This window comes from Schistocerca gregaria, unplaced genomic scaffold, assembly GCF_023897955.1.
Source record: "Schistocerca gregaria isolate iqSchGreg1 unplaced genomic scaffold, iqSchGreg1.2 ptg000182l, whole genome shotgun sequence".
NCBI lineage: Eukaryota > Metazoa > Arthropoda > Insecta > Orthoptera > Acrididae > Schistocerca > Schistocerca gregaria.
In genome coordinates this window covers 317,282-340,151 of record NW_026061732.1, presented here as the reverse complement: position 1 = coordinate 340,151, position 22,870 = coordinate 317,282, and the positions used below count along the sequence as shown (strand labels likewise).

At 25.7% G+C, this 22,870-nt stretch overlaps 4 protein-coding genes across 29 annotated transcripts; 2 read left to right on the top strand and 2 right to left on the bottom strand.

Moving 5' to 3' along the window:
• Positions 1 to 2,194: 2,194 nt before the first annotated feature.
• LOC126304646 (uncharacterized) lies at positions 2,195 to 6,771 on the bottom strand. Of its 25 annotated transcripts, XM_049991796.1 has the most exons (29): positions 6,560 to 6,771; positions 6,457 to 6,483; positions 6,288 to 6,359; positions 6,140 to 6,208; positions 6,020 to 6,082; positions 5,886 to 5,954; positions 5,693 to 5,761; positions 5,538 to 5,606; positions 5,310 to 5,378; positions 5,161 to 5,229; positions 5,028 to 5,093; positions 4,882 to 4,947; positions 4,749 to 4,814; positions 4,600 to 4,668; positions 4,464 to 4,532; positions 4,315 to 4,383; positions 4,179 to 4,247; positions 4,030 to 4,098; positions 3,897 to 3,962; positions 3,748 to 3,816; positions 3,612 to 3,680; positions 3,463 to 3,531; positions 3,327 to 3,395; positions 3,178 to 3,246; positions 3,045 to 3,110; positions 2,896 to 2,964; positions 2,741 to 2,809; positions 2,578 to 2,667; positions 2,195 to 2,488 (listed from the first exon to the last, which is right to left on the bottom strand). In XM_049991796.1, exons 1-29 carry the CDS (start codon positions 6,733 to 6,735, stop codon positions 2,335 to 2,337), a joined length of 2,154 nt encoding a protein of 717 aa, XP_049847753.1. In that variant the 5' UTR covers positions 6,736 to 6,771; the 3' UTR covers positions 2,195 to 2,334. The 25 variants fall into 25 exon arrangements, with proteins under 25 accessions (XP_049847753.1, XP_049847760.1, XP_049847754.1 ...); XM_049991803.1 differs by lacking the exon at positions 6,457 to 6,483 and having other exon boundaries at positions 2,246 to 2,488; positions 6,540 to 6,771; XM_049991797.1 differs by lacking the exons at positions 3,045 to 3,110; positions 3,178 to 3,246 and having other exon boundaries at positions 2,276 to 2,488; positions 6,560 to 6,765.
• Positions 6,772 to 15,085: 8,314 nt separating this feature from the next.
• On the top strand, positions 15,086 to 16,508 carry LOC126304649 (uncharacterized). The gene is made up of 9 exons (XM_049991821.1): positions 15,086 to 15,298; positions 15,379 to 15,405; positions 15,533 to 15,604; positions 15,667 to 15,735; positions 15,794 to 15,859; positions 15,921 to 15,983; positions 16,130 to 16,198; positions 16,319 to 16,384; positions 16,448 to 16,508. The coding sequence occupies exons 1-9, from the start codon at positions 15,129 to 15,131 to the stop codon at positions 16,473 to 16,475; spliced, it is 630 nt and encodes a 209-aa protein (XP_049847778.1). The 5' UTR covers positions 15,086 to 15,128; the 3' UTR covers positions 16,476 to 16,508.
• Positions 16,509 to 16,966: 458 nt separating this feature from the next.
• On the top strand, positions 16,967 to 19,221 carry LOC126304739 (uncharacterized). Its single transcript, XM_049991912.1, has 14 exons — positions 16,967 to 17,027; positions 17,110 to 17,178; positions 17,279 to 17,347; positions 17,458 to 17,523; positions 17,634 to 17,708; positions 17,799 to 17,861; positions 17,943 to 18,005; positions 18,095 to 18,163; positions 18,266 to 18,333; positions 18,410 to 18,512; positions 18,567 to 18,635; positions 18,719 to 18,781; positions 18,877 to 18,957; positions 19,040 to 19,221. Exons 1-14 carry the CDS (start codon positions 17,008 to 17,010, stop codon positions 19,200 to 19,202), a joined length of 1,041 nt encoding a protein of 346 aa, XP_049847869.1. The 5' UTR covers positions 16,967 to 17,007; the 3' UTR covers positions 19,203 to 19,221.
• A 944-nt stretch (positions 19,222 to 20,165) lies between these two features.
• Positions 20,166 to 20,873, bottom strand: LOC126304712 (SOSS complex subunit B2). Of its 2 annotated transcripts, none has more exons than XM_049991884.1 (3): positions 20,606 to 20,873; positions 20,456 to 20,527; positions 20,166 to 20,399 (listed from the first exon to the last, which is right to left on the bottom strand). In XM_049991884.1, the coding sequence occupies exons 1-3, from the start codon at positions 20,842 to 20,844 to the stop codon at positions 20,255 to 20,257; spliced, it is 456 nt and encodes a 151-aa protein (XP_049847841.1). In that variant the 5' UTR covers positions 20,845 to 20,873; the 3' UTR covers positions 20,166 to 20,254. The 2 variants fall into 2 exon arrangements, with proteins under 2 accessions (XP_049847841.1, XP_049847842.1); XM_049991885.1 differs by having other exon boundaries at positions 20,280 to 20,379.
• Between the last annotated feature and the right edge of the window lie 1,997 nt (positions 20,874 to 22,870).

The following is a 22,870-nucleotide window of genomic DNA, read 5'->3' as shown; positions in this document are numbered from 1 at the left end:
GCACCACCACTTATGATATCAAGAAAGATCCTTTATTCGCTAATTATATTAATCTGTCAATCCTTTTCATATCCTACCTTGGTAAAATTTCCCGTGTTGAGTCAAATTAAGCCGCAAGTTCCACTCCTTGTTGTGCCCTTCCGTCAATTCCTTTAAGTTTCATTCTTGCTAACATACTCCCCCAAGAAATATAAATATTCAACGATTTCTCATCAAAATTCTTAATATATACATTTATCTTCTAATCCATATAGAATTATTAGATATTTTAATATATATCAAACCTTTAATTATCATCATTTACTGGATAAACTACGACGGTATCTAATCATCTTCGATCCTTATCCCTTCGTTCTTTATTGACAAAATTACTCTTATTAAATGCTTTCGCTTTAGTTTGTCTTGGTTGAATCATAGAATTTCACCTCTAGCCAACCAATACATCTAATCCCAATCATTTTCATTCATTATATACTTAAATCTATCATATACCTTAATTGTTACTCATATTTTGTATAAAACTTATTATTCCTTCAATCACTATAATTTAATTAAGGTATTATATTTATTAAATCTTTCTATATTTTATATCTAACTATTATAAATAATCAAATATAAACTATAAAAATATAAACTTCAACTACGAACTTTTTAACTTCAACAATTTTAATATACACTATTGGAGCTGGAATTACCGCGGCTGCTGGCACCAGACTTGCCCTCCAATTTAATATTCTAATTGTTATTTTAACTCATTATCATTAAAGCATATCTTGGTATAACCAAAATCACCTTTACGTCATTTCTCTACCTCTGTACATTCCTATAATATACACAATATTTGCATATTTATATATTATAGAAAATATTTACAATTGGGTAATTTACGCGCCTGCTGCCTTCCGTGGAAGTGGTAGCCATTTCTCAGGCTCCCTCTCCGGAATCAAACTCTAAATCCCCGTCACCCGTTATAACCTAGGTTAGCCTCTATCTAACCTACCATAGTTGATAGGGCAGATTCTCTTGTAATTACTCGTTTAAATAATTATAAACAATTTTCATACTTTCTATAATCTGTTTTTACACAGATTATATACTTTTTTGTTATTACTCACTTATTTCTAACAAAACTAATATAAATCATGTATTAGCCCTAGATTTCCTACGGTTATCCATATAATTTATAATTACTTAGATTAATTAAACTGCACTATTGAGCTGTCCGCAGTCTCGTTTTCTATAAATAAAAAACTTATACTTACACTTGCATGGCTTAATCATCGTGACAAGCATATAACTACTGGCAGGATCAACCAGGTAACTATATATATATCTAATATATCTTTTACTATATATTATTCATATTATATATATATATTATATATAATATATAATTATAACTCATCTATAACTCATCTATAATAACTATTCTCTTTATTAATTTATAATAATAATATTAATTATTATTATCTTTTATATTCACAATATAAAATTATCATTATTATATATATTCATCTTATACAACTAGCTATATATATATATAATTTATATTTCAATATCTTATATATTTTATAACATATTTATTAAATATAAAATTTAATAATATAATATCAATTATTAAATGTATATTATATATCATATCAAATATAATATTTAATTATATCCAAAACCATTATCTTTTAAATAAAAGAAAATTTTTTACCATATCAATATATTAACTCGGTATAATCTTTTTAAGTATGTTTAATTATATTTTAATATCATAAATATACATAATATATATACACAATTTCAATATGTTAATTGGTCTTAATCATTTATTATATTTATCTAGACCCTTTTAACTACATACCATCTATTTTACTTACGTAGGTTTATTTTAACCAAACATCAACAAATAACTCTGTTTACATACAATGAATATACATAGTTTTAGATATTAGATATGTCCCCGCAAAACTATAAATACATCTCTATATACAGCAATATATATATATATATATCTTTATACATCGATAATCTCTATTGTATATATAATTGTATTTTTTTTATTCCATCCAAATATACCTTAATTTCTTATATTATTTCTTATTATTCAATTTATTGCTATTCATCCTATACACGTTTACTTATTTACTTACTTACTTGATCCTTATTTATTTTTTTATCTATCATCTTATTACTTATATCTCTATTTTTCTCATAATTTACATATATTTTTTATTTAAATAGTGATATTAAAGTGTTTCTATGTTATTAATAATATGTTTATTAATCAGCTACCTGTGAATCATTATATCTTTTACATATATTATTTTAACTAATAACATTAGATTAGCTAAACAACAAAAGTAGTAAAATTGATACTTGAACTATGTTAATGTAGTATATAGACTTTGCATTTGATGTAACAACAGTAGCTTTGCACTCATACGAAACCACATTATGAAGCTCACAGTTTTCAGAGGCTATGATTGTACCCAAATCACTAAATTATAATAGTAATTAAGTGTTAGTAATATTTAAATAGAGGTACCATATTTTGAACTGTTATATCATTATTTCATAATTGTGTACCAAAGTATTAGTTCTTTATTCCACCTCGGATTAATCAGATAGCTACCATTAGGACAGTTGTAAGCAAAACCTGTATTGTTATGCAGATATCTATAATTATATTACAAATTGTTAATTGATACCGCAATATTATATAATTCAAATATATAAAAAATATACATACAAAAAAGACAATTTTTTGTTATTAGTAAAACTTGGAAGATTACCTGATAGATTATTATATGAAACATCTCTATATATATATAAACAGATGATTAGTTTTTTTGTATTAATTAATAAAACACTATCATATAATTTATATATATTTTTATAGCATACAGTATCTTTAGGTTAGAATTTTTACTAAAATCAGGAATAACACCCAATAGATTATTTTTTGAAAGATTTCTATATATATATATCAAATTTATTTATGTCAGAATATTGTATTATATAGTTATTCTATTATATTCATATATTAAACATACAACACCTTTAATTTATTACTAACAAAGTTTGGAATATTACCAGTCAAATTATTAGATGAAAGATCTCTAAAAAAATAAACTGTTATATATCTGTCTCGCGTGTGTATTATATTACATATATATTTTAACATACAATTCTGCTAGATTATAACTATTACTAAAATCAGGAATAACACCCAATAGATTATTTTTTGAAAGATTTCTATATATACATATCAAATTTATTTATGTCAGAATATTGTATTATATAGTTATTATATTATATTCATATATTAAACATACAAAATCTTTAATTCAGTATTGCTAATAAAGTTTGGAACATTGCCAGTCAAATTATTAGATGAAAGATCTCTAAAAAAATAAACTGTTATATTTATCATTTATATTGACATTATATTACATATATATTTTAACATACAATTCTGCTAGATTATAACTATTACTAAAATCAGGAATAACACCCAATAGAATATTTTTTGAAAGATTTCTATATATATATATCAAATTTATTTATGTCAGAATATTGTATTATATAGTTATTATATTATATTCATATATTAAACATACAAAATCTTTAATTCAGTGTTGATAATAAAGTTTGGAATATTACCAGTCAAATTATTAGATGAAAGATCTCTAAAAAAATAAACTGTTATATTTATCATTTATATTGACATTATATTATATATATATTTTAACATACAATTCTACTAGATTATAACTATTACTAAAATATGGAACAACACACGATAGATTATTTTTTGAAAGATTTCTATATATATATATCAAATTTATTTATGTCAGAATATTGTATTATATAGTTATTCTATTATATTCATATATTAAACATACAACACCTTTAATTTATTACTAACAAAGTTTGGAATATTACCAGTCAAATTATTAGATGAAAGATCTCTAAAAAAATAAACTGTTATATTTATCATTTATATTGACATTATATTACATATATATTTTAACATACAATTCTACTAGATCATAACTATTACTAAAATCAGGAATATTACCAGATAGATTATTTTTTGAAAGATTTCTATATATACATATCAAATTTATTTATGTCAGAATATTGTATTATATAGTTATTATATTATATTCATATATTAAACATACAAAATCTTTAATTCAGTATTGCTAATAAAGTTTGGAATATTACCAGTCAAATTATTAGATGAAAGATCACTAAAAAAATAAACTGTTATATTTATCATTTATATTGACATTATATTACATATATATTTTAACATACAATTCTACTAGATCATAACTATTACTAAAATATGGAACAACACCAGATAGATTATTTTTTGAAAGATTTCTATATATATATATCAAATTTATTTATGTCAGAATATTGTATTATATAGTTATTATATTATATTCATATATTAAACATACAAAATCTTTAATTCAGTGTTGATAATAAAGTTTGGAATATTACCAGTCAAATTATTAGATGAAAGATCTCTAAAAAAATAAACTGTTATATTTATCATTTATATTGACATTATATTATATATATATTTTAACATACAATTCTGCTAGATCATAACTATTACTAAAATATGGAACAACACCAGATAGATTATTTTTTGAAAGATTTCTATATATATATATCAAATTTATTTATGTCAGAATATTGTATTATATAGTTATTCTATTATATTCATATATTAAACATACAACACCTTTAATTTATTACTAACAAAGTTTGGAATATTACCAGTCAAATTATTAGATGAAAGATCACTAAAAAAATAAACTGTTATATTTATCATTTATATTGACATTATATTACATACATATTTTAACATACAATTCTACTAGATCATAATTACTAAAATATGGAATATTACCAGATAGATTATTTTTTGAAAGATTTCTATATATATATATCAAATTTATTTATGTCAGAATATTGTATTATATAGTTATTCTATTATATTCATATATTAAACATACAACACCTTTAATTTATTACTAATAAAGCCTGGAATATTACCAGTCAAATTATTAGATGAAAGATCTCTAAAAAAATAAACTGTTATATTTATCATTTATATTGACATTATATTACATATATATTTTAACATACAATTCTACTAGATCATAACTATTACTAAAATATGGAACAACACCAGATAGATTATTTTTTGAAAGATTTCTATATATATATATCAAATTTATTTATGTCAGAATATTGTATTATATAGTTATTATATTATATTCATATATTAAACATACAAAATCTTTAATTCAGTATTGCTAATAAAGTCTGGAATATTGCCAGTCAAATTATTAGATGAAAGATCTCTAAAAAAATAAATTAATATAATTGTCTATATTATAATAATGTAATGTTTAATTTTTTTAAAACATTCTTCTATTTTTATTGAAATATCAATTATTTAACCTCGTATATGAAATATATATACGGATTTATGTATTAATATATATCAACAACAAACGTACAAAACTGATAAGTTAGTGCTTAGATAAAGTTGTGGCATATCAATGGCTAACTTGTTATATGACAGATCTCTTTAAATTCAAATTAATTAGTGTATTTCAAATATGAAATTATAGTTTACATTAATTAATCTCTGTATAATACCATTTTAACGTACAACACTTCTAAATCTGGAAGGTTATTAAATATCTTAATATCACCATAAAAACCATTATGTGATAGATTACTAAATAAAATATTATTAATTTTTGTTATTGTTAATAATTTGAATCATACTTTCTACTTTTCCTATCAAAAATTTATATATCGATTACCAATTAGTCTATTTAATACATTAAAAATTTACATACATATACTTTAGGGTTTTACTAAATGGAACGTCATTCAGATTCTGCGTTACATTAGTATAAGAAATGTTTCTATAATAATGACATTAGAAGACAATATATTTTATTTTTTCGTTCGTTTATATTAATATACATACAGACGGATCAAATTTAGACCATCTAATTTTATAATATTATTATATATATCCGATACAACTTCTCTATAATTTTCCTATTAGTATAAAAAAGTTTTTAAATCCATCATCTTATTAACATACATTATTTTTAAATTATTTAAACCAATGATATCACTCCAGAATATTTCAATTTTACTATTATAGATACGCCTAAATATAATAAATCAATATTATAGTATTATGCATATTTATATACATATATATACGTGTTTTTCGTAAAAACACTTACAATTCTGTCAAATTAGTCAGAGTAGATATTGAAGATGGGAGTGTTATACATGAGTTAATATCTTTCAATTCACTTAAAAAATAACAACTTGTTAGTCATAATAACATGCATATAGAAATTTTATTTATTCTTTTAAAAGATGATAACCTTATTTATATAGTCAACATACATAGCTGTAATTTTTTTTTCATCATTGCTAGATACAAAGTCTATAGTTAAGCTAGCTATCTATATTATCTCATTCAATAACACATATTATTCATTTTACATACCATGTAAAAAATATAGAGTCACAATAACTTTCTCCTTCCGAAAAAAAGTCAACATTAGGTAATCCCTCTTTAAGACTTTTTTTCAAATCGTTAACAAACTGCATTTCATCAGCTATTGCAAAACTTGATAATAATAATGGTATTATCAATATGCAAAGTGTATAGTTATTTTTCATTATGCTGTTGATCTTTTAATACGTCAAATATATACTGAACAAACTTTTTCATTTTGATAAAATATTAAAAAATATTATATCGTCATTATATTTTTTTTTTGCTGCAACTATATTGTCAGTCATGTCAGTTCATAAGCTTATAGATAAACATGAATTTTACAAAGTATTACAAAAATCAGGAAAGGTTCCGGAATGATAAATTATCTGAATAAGAGTTATTGAAAATTAATAAAATCGAGAATATTAACAAAAAGATATAGTTGTTAATTGACAAATCGATCTAGTGATATAATGAACTGAACATTAACAATTTTATGTTAGTGAAAAGAATGTATGAAAAAATAGAAATAAATGAAGAAATTCACTAGATAAATTGGCTTGTTTAAATTCAAATATAACAATAAAAATATATTAACAAAAGACATTATATATATATTGTATAAATCAATATTAACAAATCAAGGAAAAATAGTAAAAAGCTTCAAAAAGAGTTGAAAAATTGGTATTATTATAAATAACTATATTAGTAGAAACAAATAATAAATGAAAGATCGAATGAAAAGTATGAGGCATAATTAAAAAAAATGAATAAATGAATAATGAGAGATTATATTTAGAATAAGAAATATGTAAAACATATAGAGAGCAGATAATAAAAGAGGTAAAAAAATAGAAAAAGCGCTTTTAGGAGAATAGCAATTAAGAGAATTATATAGAAGAAGATATAGTATAGTATATTAACTAATAGTTGAAATATTTTATACACTAGAGTCATATAATGAAGTAATAGAACGTTCTATTTCAGAATCTTTTGACGATGAAATCTCGACACCTACCACAACTGTGCATTGCTAGTTGTTTTCTAGCATATCAAAAATACATTACACCATATAATAAAAACTATATCAATATATTATCTATCTATAAAACTTTTACATGAAAACTTTCTCAATATAATATGTATATTGATTTTATGAAATACATCCAATGCTATAGCAGTTCACTATCTTTGGCTACTTCACCTTGTACAGACCATATATCAAAAATATTATAATGCTTTTTTATCTGTATTTTATTGAACAATATTTATTCGAATTGTTCTGTGATATTGAATCTGATAACACCAAGCTGTAGATATTCAGTTTGGCATCGATTGATCTTATGAAATAGTTAATTAATTTAACTCTATATTTTAAGCTTTATGAATAACCTTGTTTAAAGCTAGTTTATAAACTAATTTTGATCAAAATACAAGAGATTAATATATACATGGCTCATAATATATATATATATATATGTATGTATATATGTATGTTATATATATAGAGTAATAATAAAAATATTAAATAATTCTCAGTCATACACATGTATTATAAATAATCTTCTATATACCATAATTATTATTATCAATTTGATATTCTTCAATTTTTAATTTTATTTTTGTTTTTCATTATTTATCTCTCCTTTCTGACTTTTTTTTTCAGAATAAACAAAAAACCTTTTTATAGACGTCGTGTAGAAGGATCCCTAGTCGGTGGCTCAATACATAGATTACGAACTAAAAAACATACCCACCAGACTCTAATACCTTGATTCAGAAACCGCTTATGCATTGCTATGAAACTTCTCTCCTGACTTATCTGTATACTATTTTTATGCTAAACACGTTCTATATTTTATTCATCTTCTCTTCTTTTCCCTATTTTATGTACAGTTCTATTATTCCATATTCTTTACATCTATTATTTTATTTTATTTATCGTCCTATCTATATTGTTTATAATATTTGTAATACCTATACATAAATATACAATGGAATTGTTTGAGCTTTTAAATAGCGAATATAATTAGTTGTTTTACTAATATTACAATTATCTATCAAATAACCTTTTACACAAATATAAATAAATAATCATATGTTATAACAAGACTCATTCAATGAATCTATTCGTAATTTTTTGTTGTATCTGATATTTAATCATATATGTTTCATTGTAAACTTCTCTACACTTTCACCTTATATAATTTTGATTATTTAATCACCTATTTCAATCAACATCTTTATGTTTATTATTGTGAATCAACATGTACCAACACTGCTGTTTAATATCAATATATCAACTATTATATATTCAGCTAAGATTCCAATTTATCATAATTATCAGTATATTCAATTACTCTATCATATTATACATATATACATATTTTTATATTATATCATGCTATATATACATATTTTTATATTATATACAACATTAGAAATTGATTATATTAATCAAAAAACTAATATTCTATGTCATCGACTATTTTAGACTTCACATAATGTCAGACTATTGTATGAAATGTACTGAATTGTCGAAAAAAAATCATGGACTCGTTTTCACATCAGAAAACACTAAAAATTACTTGTAACAATTGTTTCACTAATATCGGTTCAAAGCCATTTATAATATTTTGATTCCAGATTCTGCATTGTTTTTTTTTAGAAACAAGATATTTTTCTGAATATTTGTATAAAAATACATCTATGTTCGGTACTTCATAACTTCTATCGTCATCGTATGCAAGAAACTTACTGTATTCAATCATTATTATTTGAACTAGCAAATAACATGAAAAATAATGAGATATCATTTGTTCTTATTATTTTGCGTCGATAGACCGAACTCAATATAGGTTTTTGTTTAGAAGGGCCTATATATACAAATTGAGCATTCTGATTTCTAACATTGTTACCGTAACATATTGCGTGTATATTAAGTTTTGTTTTGCTGGTGTTTAGTATAGGTTGTTGTTTTGTACGGATATGTACTATTTTAATTCTGTCTACACTTTGCTGATATTGCATTACTCATCAATCTACAATTCAATTCATTTATTTATTTGTCATTTGACTCGTGCATATTCGTCGATTTTGTAAATTATTGATATGAGAACTCTGGATGTTTAAGACAAACTGGAAAGCTATTTGACAATATGTAAAAAAAACTGTGACAGTAGAATTGATGTTGCAAGGTACAGATATCATATATAAATCTAACAGTTTTTTTTGTATTTTATTAAATAGGAGCAAGGCTTGACGATACATCAAGCCATGGCGGCCAGGTGCATTAAGATAGGAGAAATTTTGGAAAGTTGAATTCGCAAGGCTGCCTATATCAGAAAACTAATTAAAGTCAGATAAACAAATGTTGGAGCTGCTTTAGAGCAATACCTACATCTATTCAGCACACACCATACCTATCTATCATAGTCACTTCTATTATATTATGCTCTCATACCTCTCTATTCTCATTACTTCTCTTCTTATCTTATTCTATTATCATGCCTTTCTGTACTATTTCATCTTCTCTTATTCGTCTATAACCTATAACTCTTCAAATTCTATTCTATTCATTCATCTCATCTTCTATTGCTTTATTCATATCCTCAATCTATACTGTATTCTATATATCCACATCACTACTCTTTATTATATTATCAAACACACCATATCTATCATCATCATATTATCTATACCTATTCTTATTAAATTCTTAATTTGTATCTCTTCTTAATTCTATCCTTTATTCTTAATTCATATCTATCTTACTCTATTTTACCTCTACTCTTGTCATTACTAATATCTTTTTTATCTTTCAACTTCTATTTCTCTATTCTCAAATCCTACTTATTCATTTTAAATTCTACTAACCTGTCATATTCAACCTTTATCGCTTATTCTATTTCATATAGCCTGCTACCATATTATCCATACATAATTCTATATTAAACTCACCTATTCATAATCTTATCATATTACTCTCATTCACAATATTATTATCTTCATAATACCCACATATTCACAATCATATTACAATACTCACATACTTAACATACATCATCCTCAACAATATTATTTATATATACTGATAATATCATAACTAATACTCTATATACACTATTTATTGTCCATTGTTATTTATTCCTATTTACATTGTCTACATCTATACAATCTAAATCATAACTATCTACATCTATTCAATCCAAACCATAACCATCTATTTCCATTCAGCTTAAACTATAATTATATATATATATATATTCTATACATCATAAATATTTACCTCTATTACTCTATCATACTATCCTCTCCCATCACCCTTTATCTGTCTATTTTCACTACATCATCTTCTATTATCCTATTCTATCACCGTATCTCTTGATCCTATCGATCTTATATTCTATATCATCACACTATCATATTATACACTATGTTATTTTTTCTATTTTATTTCGTATTATGTTTTCTTATATTTTCTTTATATTCATGTCTATACACACTCTTCTATGCATATCTCAAAACACATTCATACTATATCATACATCATCTCTACACATTCATGTTATACCATGCATCTCTATACATTCACGCCATATCATACATCTACACATCCTTACACTAATTCATACTATCTACACGTACACTATGTAATTGTGTCATCTACACTCTATCTTCTCTATATTATATTATCTTATCCACATCTACTCTTCTATTATATTATCTTATCCATATCTAATTAATCAATGCCAATATCCTGCTCAATACATTGATATATATATACATATATATTTTACTCTGGTGATAAGATGGGCTGCCGAATGGTTTAGCTAACCGTAGCTTCTAGCCTGTCAATTTAACTCTCTATGTTGAGAATTGAAAGGCCTCTCGTAATTGAATAATAAAAAACACTAGAAACCCAATAACCAAACTTTTCTCGGTTTTTCTTAACATTGCTTCATAAAATACGTTTCTATTTGAACAATAATTCAGTAACTTTGTATATAGTAGTTAGTGGCTAAAAAATGGCGGATGACCACATAAAACTGAACACACAATAAATGATATATAAGATCCAGAATAGACGTATGATAACAGGACACTTTAGACTGGATCATATGTGTGAATAATATGGTTGTAGATGATAGTGAATAAATATCTATTATAAAGATAAAGGCAAATCATCACCAATATTTATTTTGATTCTAATCAATCTTCTAGTTGTAATCACAACACTAATTTTGACACTTACTTATTATCCAGCTAATATAACCAATTCATCCAATTTTGCTATTTTAAAACAATCAATTCCGTCTAATTCTAATTAAACGCTGTATCATTAAAAGTTTTTCATTAGATACATATAACCTCTATATACGTATCTGTAGACAAAAACACGCCAACTATAAAAATATATTAGTTGCAAATTTGATGCTGTGTAAATGAGGAGAATAAGCTGGTGTTAAAAAAGACCGACATGTGAATTAAAAAAATAGATAACGTAAAAGAATAACATATAACATAAATTTATAAAATGACTACAAGTTCACATACTATATATTAAAAATCAATTTGAATTTGATAGTTGTAATTTATATTCATAAAAAAGGTAATGTGGTGTACATTTACTCAATTCATCCAACATAACCTAATTTAAGTTTGTTTTATGTAGCCAATTTGGTTTGAGCAACCATTCAAGTTAAAAAATTTTAAACCCAAGAAAATTAACGTTAATTAGAAGCGCTGCATTTTTTTTAAGAATTTTAGGATACATATGAGATTCACCGGAGCTATTGATAAAATGCAGAACTGTAAACAACACATTTTTATGTCACTATACTTCATTGAAAATTGCAATATATTTATTTGGAAGATAACTTGAAGTAGCTGTTGTTAATAGTTAGAACCTGCTGGATTTTTGATGAAGCTTTGCAATGATAAAACCATATCTGATTCGACTTGCCAATAATATCTATAAAAGTCCTCGTTTTTTCTTCTAATTTGGGTTCTGTCTCTTAAAGCCCGGGTACGGATGCCTTCTACCTCATTTGCACTCTCCTTGGTTTAAATAAAGCCTCTGTTGATGATAAAATTGTTAGAAAATTTTTTACTTTTGTCTGTTCTCTGAACGTTAATTCCTTTTTCTTCAATAATGCTTCTATTAATTTTTCTGGATAATCTTTTCTGCTTACAGAACTTACCATCTCTTCTTCTGATTCATATTTATAGAATTGCATGCAATTTGAAACACATTCGTACTCTAGAAAGAGTATATTAGCTTATTTTCGACTTCTGAAAGTAGAACGTTTTTTTCTGGGTTCAAATAAAGAAGCAAGTTAATTAGTAATCCGAATTATCCAATGCTTGTCACTTCACACTACCTTACATTCTGTGAATTTAATCATTAATTTCACTGCTATTTACGTAAATATTAATCTGCTCACTTTTTCAGACGCAATGCAGCTCAATATCAACATGCTTGCTTTTTTAGATATTCATAGATGACTGAAAGAGACAATAATACATTAAACAAGATTGATGCGGTAGTTCCCACCAAGACCATACCAAGCCATATTCTGACTATATAAATATACCTATGGCCTTGAATTCAAGCAGAAATGAGTCGAATTAAAGTTTGGCTTCAAGTCAGTGTAATATATCTCTTAGACTGCATTTGCGTTTAGAGCTTTAATAGAAACCTTATACAAAAATACTTATGCTGCTCAAATGGGTACGTGCATTTGAAGGATGTCTTGAGAACCAGTATATTCTTTGTTCACTAGTGTCAAAACAATGTCATCGCTCTGATATATGTGAGTGTATTTCAGCAAAGTAAACAGCTTATTTCTACGGGGATTATATTTAGATTTATATGAAGTTGATTTGAATTTAGTTGAATGCTATAAATCACAGAATAGATGAATGTATCTACAAAATAACTGAGATCTTCGTCATGCAAAATATTGCTGATGTAGCAAAAATTGATTGAACCCAATTTAGTGGCCGAATCTGGATTGCTCGTATCAATCAGATTTTATATGCTCTCGTTTACATAAAAACACCTCTCAGAGATTGAAATTTGAGAAGTATTATCTGCACTCAACTTCTTCCGATTCTGAAGTACAGAATAATCCAAAGAGTCCAAAACCGCTAATATCAGATAGTCTGGCTCTTCATTGTTTAAAATTATGGGTATATTGTATTTGAATTTCGAACCCTGGTACAAGTGAATATTCCCAGATTCTTAGACATTAGACGAAAATTTTTGGAGGCAAATTTCTAAATCAACCCTAAATCTATTGGACACTTTATACCTATTCAATATGAATTAAATTATTTGACATTCCTTTATATATGTCTTGATACGTCTTGTTACGCAGCAGAAGTGATATCTAATACATACGCATATTTAAACTGTTCTCTCATTTTATTTATTTACCCTCTTTTCCTCTTTGATTTCATCATTTCCAATTGTCAGGTTATCATCTTTTTCTCTTTGTATTTTGCTATCAAATGATATTTCTATAATTATAAAGTTATATTCCAACTGTCACCATCGTTTAGAAAGTTACTCGTTCTAAATTCTTGAATGATGAAGAACGAGACACTCTGAAGAACTGAAAGTTTAATTAATCGTCACTAGTATCCTTTAGGTTCAGCTTAGCCTCTTAATTGTGGCAAGGCAGGTGTATATTAATTTACATTTAATCGAAGAAGGATTTTACTATATTTAATCATTTTTTAACTCTACTATATACATATTTTCCACATCTATTCTTAACATAATTACATTTACGTCTACATTACCAGATAATGTCTAAATTATGCTGTCTTTTGATTATATAGCACTTCATTTTGTCTAATATACGCCATTGCAATATAAAATATTGCCTTAATATTTGTATCGTCAGGTAAGATATCGGAGCATTCTCTGTTTTTTTATTATCATATATATCTGCTAAACTATCACGTGAACAAGTATAAGTCAAGCCAATACAAAAGTTCCTGCATATTCAAACAGACCTCTTTTAGTCCATATTTTTCCCGCTGTTTATAATCAAGTATTTAGAGATGCATGCCATACCTTAACAAAAATTACCTTTGTCCTTACCGGCATTATAGATGGTTCCTACAATTACATCTCAAAACCAATATCAACTTATATAAAAAACGTCAAAATGATTGTCACATAACTTATGACCATATTATATGAAGTCATCTGGACATTTATATCTGAACGCAAAAGTAGGATTATTGAATACAGATAAATTAGATATAAAATATTATATTAAGCTAGTTTTTTTGAATTTTTTGGTTTTCACCTATTTGAATATGTTGGATTTTTTTATGTTGTTTAAATGATACACAATATATCTATGACAAGCAAATTATCGAAAATGACTATCATTAGTCTGAATCACGTTTATATAAAATATATGATGCAATATAATGATGCGATACTGTCGTTAGTTGACCACTTAAATTTAAAATATTTGTCATTATACACTAGACTTTTGAACAAGTGAATAACAATACTCTGTGTTTCCGATAAAAGTAAAAACATCATAAAAAAATGAAGAGCAGTATAATTGGATTATTAGTTATCCTACTAGTGTCTTTAGTTTTTGTGGCAGCAGATGAATCAAATTTTATCAGCGACCTGTTGGAAGAATTCCCAGGTGTGTATGAATTTAGAAAATATGCAGCCAACCAATATTGTTTCGGAAATAATAACTTTAAATGGTGCGTGAATTGAAAAACATATTTACATTTCTATGAGGGGAGAATGTACAAGAGCTTTGATTAACCGTATACATACATAGTAATAGCCAAGGCAAAATCACAGAAATGTATGTTGATTGATATGTGGCATATACATGTACCACAAAATATTGATTTGAATGTTTAAAATTACATATAAATGCGTTTATAGTAATTATTATATTGTAACTAACTAAATTTTTGATTTTACTCAAGTCAAATTGAAAATATTAATCAAAATGGTCATGTACCAGTGTCAATATCTACCCTAACGGAATTGCATAAAATGTATACATTTCGATTAAAAAAATCATGATATATAATATTCTGACTTTTTTTATTATTTTTAGTGATATTTCTAATAGCTCTATTGAATTAGACTGGAACAATATCAACAATATAAAGAAATTAGATATCCTGTATGTTTACACCAGAATAATTTCCTTAATATACGTTCTTGTAATAACACAAAAACAGAATATTTTCAGGAAATAAACATAAAATAGTAAAATTTCCGACGTTAACAATAGATTTGAAATATTTGTATGTATACCATTAATTTAAAAAAAATAATATGAACTCGATCTATAATGCTTTGATATAGAGATCTTTCCAACACCAGGTTTGATGGTGAATTAACTAAATTACCAAGTACCCTATTATATATGTATGTCAAAGTTCAATTGTATCAATATGCATAATTAATAATGATACTTTAACAATTTATTATATGACATACTTCGAAACAGTACTAGTTGATCTCTAAATAATTATATTGGAAACTGACAACAAGACTTGACCTCTTTTGTGTAGCAACATTTCAAATACTGGTCTAACTGGTAGCATTCCAAGTTTTATTAATAACCCTAATTTGAGATATTTGTATGTCAATTTAGGACAACGAATAAATATTCCATGATATCCTAATTATAAATAGCCTAGTCTATACACATAGTGTTACATAATATTAAAAAACTTACTGATTTATCTATTTGCATGCAGTGATGTATCAAATAATAAATTAAAAGGCGACCTTCCAGATTTTGATAGAACGAATTTATTGATATTGTACGTTATATATGTGATAAAATATATACATGAATCCTATTACGCTAACATATTTTTATACAGAAACGCTTCAAATAACATGTTAAACTAATAATAATACAGAATTCAATAAAAAAATATCAATTATGTACGTTTGGTTTAATACACTTATTTGATAATATATATATATATATTGTTATATACAGCATTAAATACTTGACGTAAATACTATACTAATTTGGTTATCATATCCAGAGATCTTTCAAAAAATAAAATTGAAAACTCATTCAGTTTCATTTACAATAAAAATTATCAATATTGTATGTTTATCTAGATATTATTATAAATATATATATAATAGTACACATGTATATATATTATTATACAGATAGGCAGTATTGTAGTACAATAGAAATAAACATATGCTAATTCATTAAATAGAGACATTTCAAGTAATCTATTAAAAACTATTCCATCAATTGATCCAAGCTCATTGTCAATACTGTACGTTAAGCTGACCCATCTATCCCATATATACGCTGAATATGACACGTTATTATTTAACACGAAAATATTAATTTGTTTTTGCAGAGATCTTTTCAAATAATAAGATATCTGGCTTCTTACATAATATCTTTGATGACATGATCAAGTTGACCAAAATGTATGTTTGTTTGCTTTGATCATAGTTACCAGCTATAAGTGATTGTATAATAAAAATATATTAAACTGTTTTTTACATACAGTAATGTTTCATCTAACTCCCTTTCAGGTCAAATTTCACAATTCCGTGATAACAATCAGCTGGTATCGGTGTACGTTTTTTTGCGCTAGACGAGTGTATATATATATATAATGATATAGTCGACATAATGTAATACTAAAAATGAATATATTGAATTGCTCTTTACATAGAGATCTCTCTAATAACGGGTTCTCAGGGAAGATACCATCATTTGAACGAAATACCAAATTGGTTTACTTGTATGTTTATCTAAAAGTAATAGACACAATATTAGACATCTTAATATATAACTTGTATTGTAATACATTTATATAATGCAAATAATTTACATTAATTCATTTATATTTAGAAATCTTTCAATGAATCTGTTCTCAGAAATGAAAAGCTTTAGCAGGAATATCAATTTAGAAACTCTGTATGTCCGCTCTAAATAAGCGTATAAATGTATATATGCATTTATATATACATAACAACTATATTTCAATGGTATATAGCCGACTTTATTAAACAAATTTTTATATGAAGAGATGTTTCATCAAATAAAATAACTATTGGTGGTGACGTCCAAACTTTCGAAAATAATATTAGACTATCGATATTGTACGTTTTTATTAGATTGGGTACAAAAATAATTATATGAAATAGATGTTATAACATATTATACTAATTCATATATATATATATATACAGAAATATGTCACAAAATGGATTTATTAGAGTTTCAGAAATTAATGCTCCTAATTTATTGAAATTGTATGCTTATTTAACATATAAATATATATATATATATACATTCACACGAATATAGCTCTATATTAACTTTTTTCTAAATAGGGATATATCGTCTTGTCAATTAAATAATATAACAAATTTTGAGCTTAAAAAATTGGAATACCTGTATGTTAAATTAACTGGTTAGATATGGGTTGCATGCATGTAACATAGTAAAAATCATAATATGCTAATTTTTTTGTATCTGTCTACAGAAACCTTTCACATAACAGATTAAATCAGGAAGTCCCAGACACTAAGGAATTACCTAAATTATCGGAATTGTATGCTTATTTTGAATAATACATATATATATATATATCCATAAAACATATGTAGTTTTATATTATATAATGTAAAGATATTAATTGATCTATTGTATAAAGGTATCTTCACCATAATCAATTGACGGGTGAATTATCTTCTTTCAAATTTAATTCTGAATTGTCTAAATGTACGTTTTATTGCGCATAAAAAATAATTATACAACACAATACAATATAAATGAATTTATTAATCTCTTTATATAGTGATATTTCATATAATAGATTATCAGGCGAGATTCCACAATTCTATAGAAATCTTAAGTTGTCAAAACTGTACGTTTAAATCGAACATATCCATGTTATTTATGTACTATTATAAAATATAAATAGAATTCTATATTAACCTATTTTTTATACACAGAAACCTTTCAAATAATCAGCTATCAGATAATATTCCATCGTTTATCAGGCATGAGAAGTTGGTAATGCTGTACGCTTTGCACATTACATATGCAGAAAATAACTCTTCAAATACAACAGCATTACACAGAGATGATTAACTTCTTTTTTTAGAGATCTCTCATATAACAAATTATCCGGCCAATTCCCAGTTATTAATATAAATATAAGAGAATTGTACGTTTATATTTTTTACAGCATATTCCATATACCTATATTTTGTAGAAAATGGTCCTCAATAAGTAATACTTACGTTATACGACTGTGTATAGACGTTTGAATGGTAATGCTGATCTTAGATACAGCTGTAAAGAAGATATTCTTAGAGATACTTATTTAAATCATCATGTTTGGTATGTAATTATTAGACAGTAATATAAATAACAATATTATATTTGTGCATTATTGTAATACTAATCGTTTATTATTATTTAGTGATTTGGGAACTATTGTTATTATTTCAGATACGAATGCAGAATGCGCAAAAAATGTTAATGTTACCTGTAAAGCCAATTTGCTATCAGGCACAGAACCTGTATACTATATTGGTATACTTCAAATACTGGTTGTGGCAACAGGATTGATGCTTATTTATTAAATTATATGCATTACTTAATTTTATGATATATATGTACAATGAATAAAAAAATAATGCAAATTGATATCTAAAAATATTATTGATACTGTAATGGTATCATGTTATTAAAATTACCAGAATAGATATTAATATTGTAAATTCTGTTTGTTTGCATAAATTTTAATTATCACATAATCGTAGAAATTAATCCAACTTGAAAACAAAATTGTATAATTTAACTATATCATGGATTTATAAATAACGTCTTTTGTATACATTGAGGTTAGGTTAGACAAAATTTATACAACAAATTAGCGATAATTCACCATTACTGGATATTGATTATCAATGATACGGCGACCAGTAAAATAAGAAATCTGTTTTATTTAATTCATCTCTACAGCCAGTCAAAGTTAAGTTTTTGAATAAATAAGGGGAATAGCCGCACTAGCACACATCTGATTTTTTAAGTCGAATTCAATACTATTATTGAATCGAAGGGTAGTACACAAATTTTTTAGGTAGTATTTAGATTTTAGCTTCTAAATAATATGGAAATATTGAGTTAAATTTCTAAACCAGGTTCGATATGAAATTTCTGTAATAACGTTTATTACACCTGATTTTTAATGCGATTGACGTAACCAATACTATGAGTTTAACATCTCACTACCAAGCCACGATTCAATCATCATATTTGAATTTTTTAATTTTTTTAATTATCTCTCAACAGAGATAATCTAAGCAAAATCTTAGCTTATAGAGTAACAGTATTGATAGTTTGAAAAAGTTCAGAAGCGTGATAGTCTAGATCATTAAAAATGCAATCAGAATTATTTTATTATTTCTGAACATAAATGGCCGTCGACAGACTACCTGTATTATTTTTGATGCTTTTTGTAATGAAGTTTATTTTTAATTTCAGTAACAGAATTATCTATGTCTGAAATTAGATAAGATTTAAAGACCAACTAGTATAAATGAAATAATACTTCTACCAATTATGATTAACATTAACCAATTAAATTATATTGAACACGTTACAGAATACTTACAAATAATAAGATCAAATATTATCGCAGCGTAGGATGAATAGAAGAACTTCTAATTCCACCTTTGCTCCGACTCTCTACTTGGATATAGCCACCAGGAGCATTGGCATCTGGAATCCATTCAAAATTACTAATGTTTAATTGCTCTGAAAACAAAAATGTAAATCTAAAGAATTTTTGAGTTAATACTTTTAGTACAATAAATTTCATTTATATTCATACTCTCCAACTCTTTCTATGGATCCGTATCGACTACAATATAGCATTAATGATGTCTTATACAAAGAGGCATAGCTCAAGAGATATGGTTAATTCAGACCAGAGTTCAAAATGAAAAATCACCGAATGCTGTAGTATTAAATAGCAACATACCCCCCATTCATGATAAATATATCCCCTGGCTGTAGAGCTTCACCTTTTTCATCCCACAGAGAGGCTGTTATAGAAGCCGTAGAATCTGCTACAAGGTGCTGGACAATAATACCGCCTTCCTTAGTTTTTGTAGTAGATCCTCTTTCGAGCACAATAAACATAACATTTAAATTCTTCATGCCAGGTTTCATGTCTATTATTTTAGTTATAGGAATAGAGGAGGAAGACTGTGAAGCCATATAAGTTTATAAGACCCCTTATAGCTATGGTTTAGACATGTATTTTAAATTATTGCTTTTGAAAATCTTGTATTCTGTCAAACTGTGTGTTTTGTTCAAAAGACTTGAAATTTTTTTACCAACGGCAAACAAATTAGTCCGATGCAGCCTGAAGTCCAAAATTATGGCTTTTGCTTTGCGGAAAGTTTAAGCCTAGGCCATTTTTGCAAAATATGCTGCACGTTGGCTTAACCGTTTCTAACCCAGAATGCGCATTTATCATACAAGTAATATTTTGTTGATTGAAATATTAAAATTTTAACATGCATTTAAATGTTTAAATAAAAGCCGCTCTAAACCGAATAACTTTAAAATATCGTAATTTGCAGTTAATACATACCCTTACACATTCATGATCATTCGTGCCTCAATTGAATATTGATCAGCAGTCAAAAAAAGGTAATGCTGTATAGATAGTGTTTTCCTGAATCTAAAAACATAAATTATGAGAATATTTTATTGCAATATCTGTCACCCTACAGTTGCATCTATATTCTCATCGCAAAGGTTCAAATTTCCGAGTTGAGGACATAAGAAGAATATACTCAAAAGTATATTGACAACTTTTCATGGCTCACTAAAATAATCTAAAAGATTCATATCCAATGTTATAAATAGCTAGATAGATAAGCAACTGAATTTATTGTTCGATAAACCTCTTTTAGGTATATCGACCGAGCATGTAGTTTAAATGAATTAGTCTTTGACATTGGTCCAAATGAAAGCTTTTTCTTAGTCTCAGGCAAGCGGGAAGTATAGAAGACATTTGACAAATTATGGATAACTGACACATATATTCTTCTATCTACTATAGCCCATACTTTCTTGTTCTCCGCAATTTTACGTTTTGATTATTTTCATTCCTTATCTATACACTATTTTCTACTCATTATTTTTCATATTTTATTCTTCATTCATAACTTCTCTATCCACTATTCATCGATCTTTTCTTCTTGTATTTCTTTTCATTACTCAATCCTAATTTCTTATCTATTCTCTTCTATATTACCATGTGTTTCCATATTATATTTTTTATGTATCTGAGATGCCTATTTTCTTGGTACAGATAAAACACATACCGTATCTCCATTATCATTTATAACACTCTATTCAATAAGTGCGCTCTCATTTTAATTCTAATACATATCTATCATGTTTTTAACATGTAATCTCAGCATGTATATCTATTTTTTATTACATTCCATTTAACATATTTTTCCATCATGTTTGCATCTAATATATGTTTTATGTTTTATCTTTTGTATATACAATCCCTTGTCATCATGATACCTGCGGTCCTCGTATTTGTCTACTTCATAAATATTTTATATCTGTCTTAAATATCCTCTATGTGCGTACACATACTCTAACTTAATACATTTATATATGCTTACTCACTGTTCACTCTATCCATATATAGCTTTATAATAATACTTATTCTATCTGCCTTATATGTAACATATATACTAATATATACTGATATTTACAAAAATCAGCGTACTAAACAGTGCTTCTCAGTATGTCGATCAGAATTCACTACCAAATATATTCTTAGGTAAATTTGAATTGCTACTACTGTGTAAATAACTGAATTTGCTAGAAGGTGATGAAATAAAGGATACAATCAAACAAAGGGCTTGAATGAACTGATTTCAATCATTCAATAATTTGTCCGTTAACTGCGAGTTCTACACATCCTCTATTCTTCTATACATCTCTTGTTTATATTTTTACTTCTAGTTATACATGTATTCCTAAATATTCATCTATTAATACATATCCTTGTTATAATCACCTACGTTTATTTAACCTTCCTACCCATCTCACTATATTCTATTCGCATCTCGTCTTTATCACTTCTATATCGCCTCGAATATACATATTTCATACCTCTACATTTATCACACATTCATTTATTTTACCTACATACATAACTATTTTATTTCTATACTCCCACATACATACTTTGTCAATCTCTGACACTGAA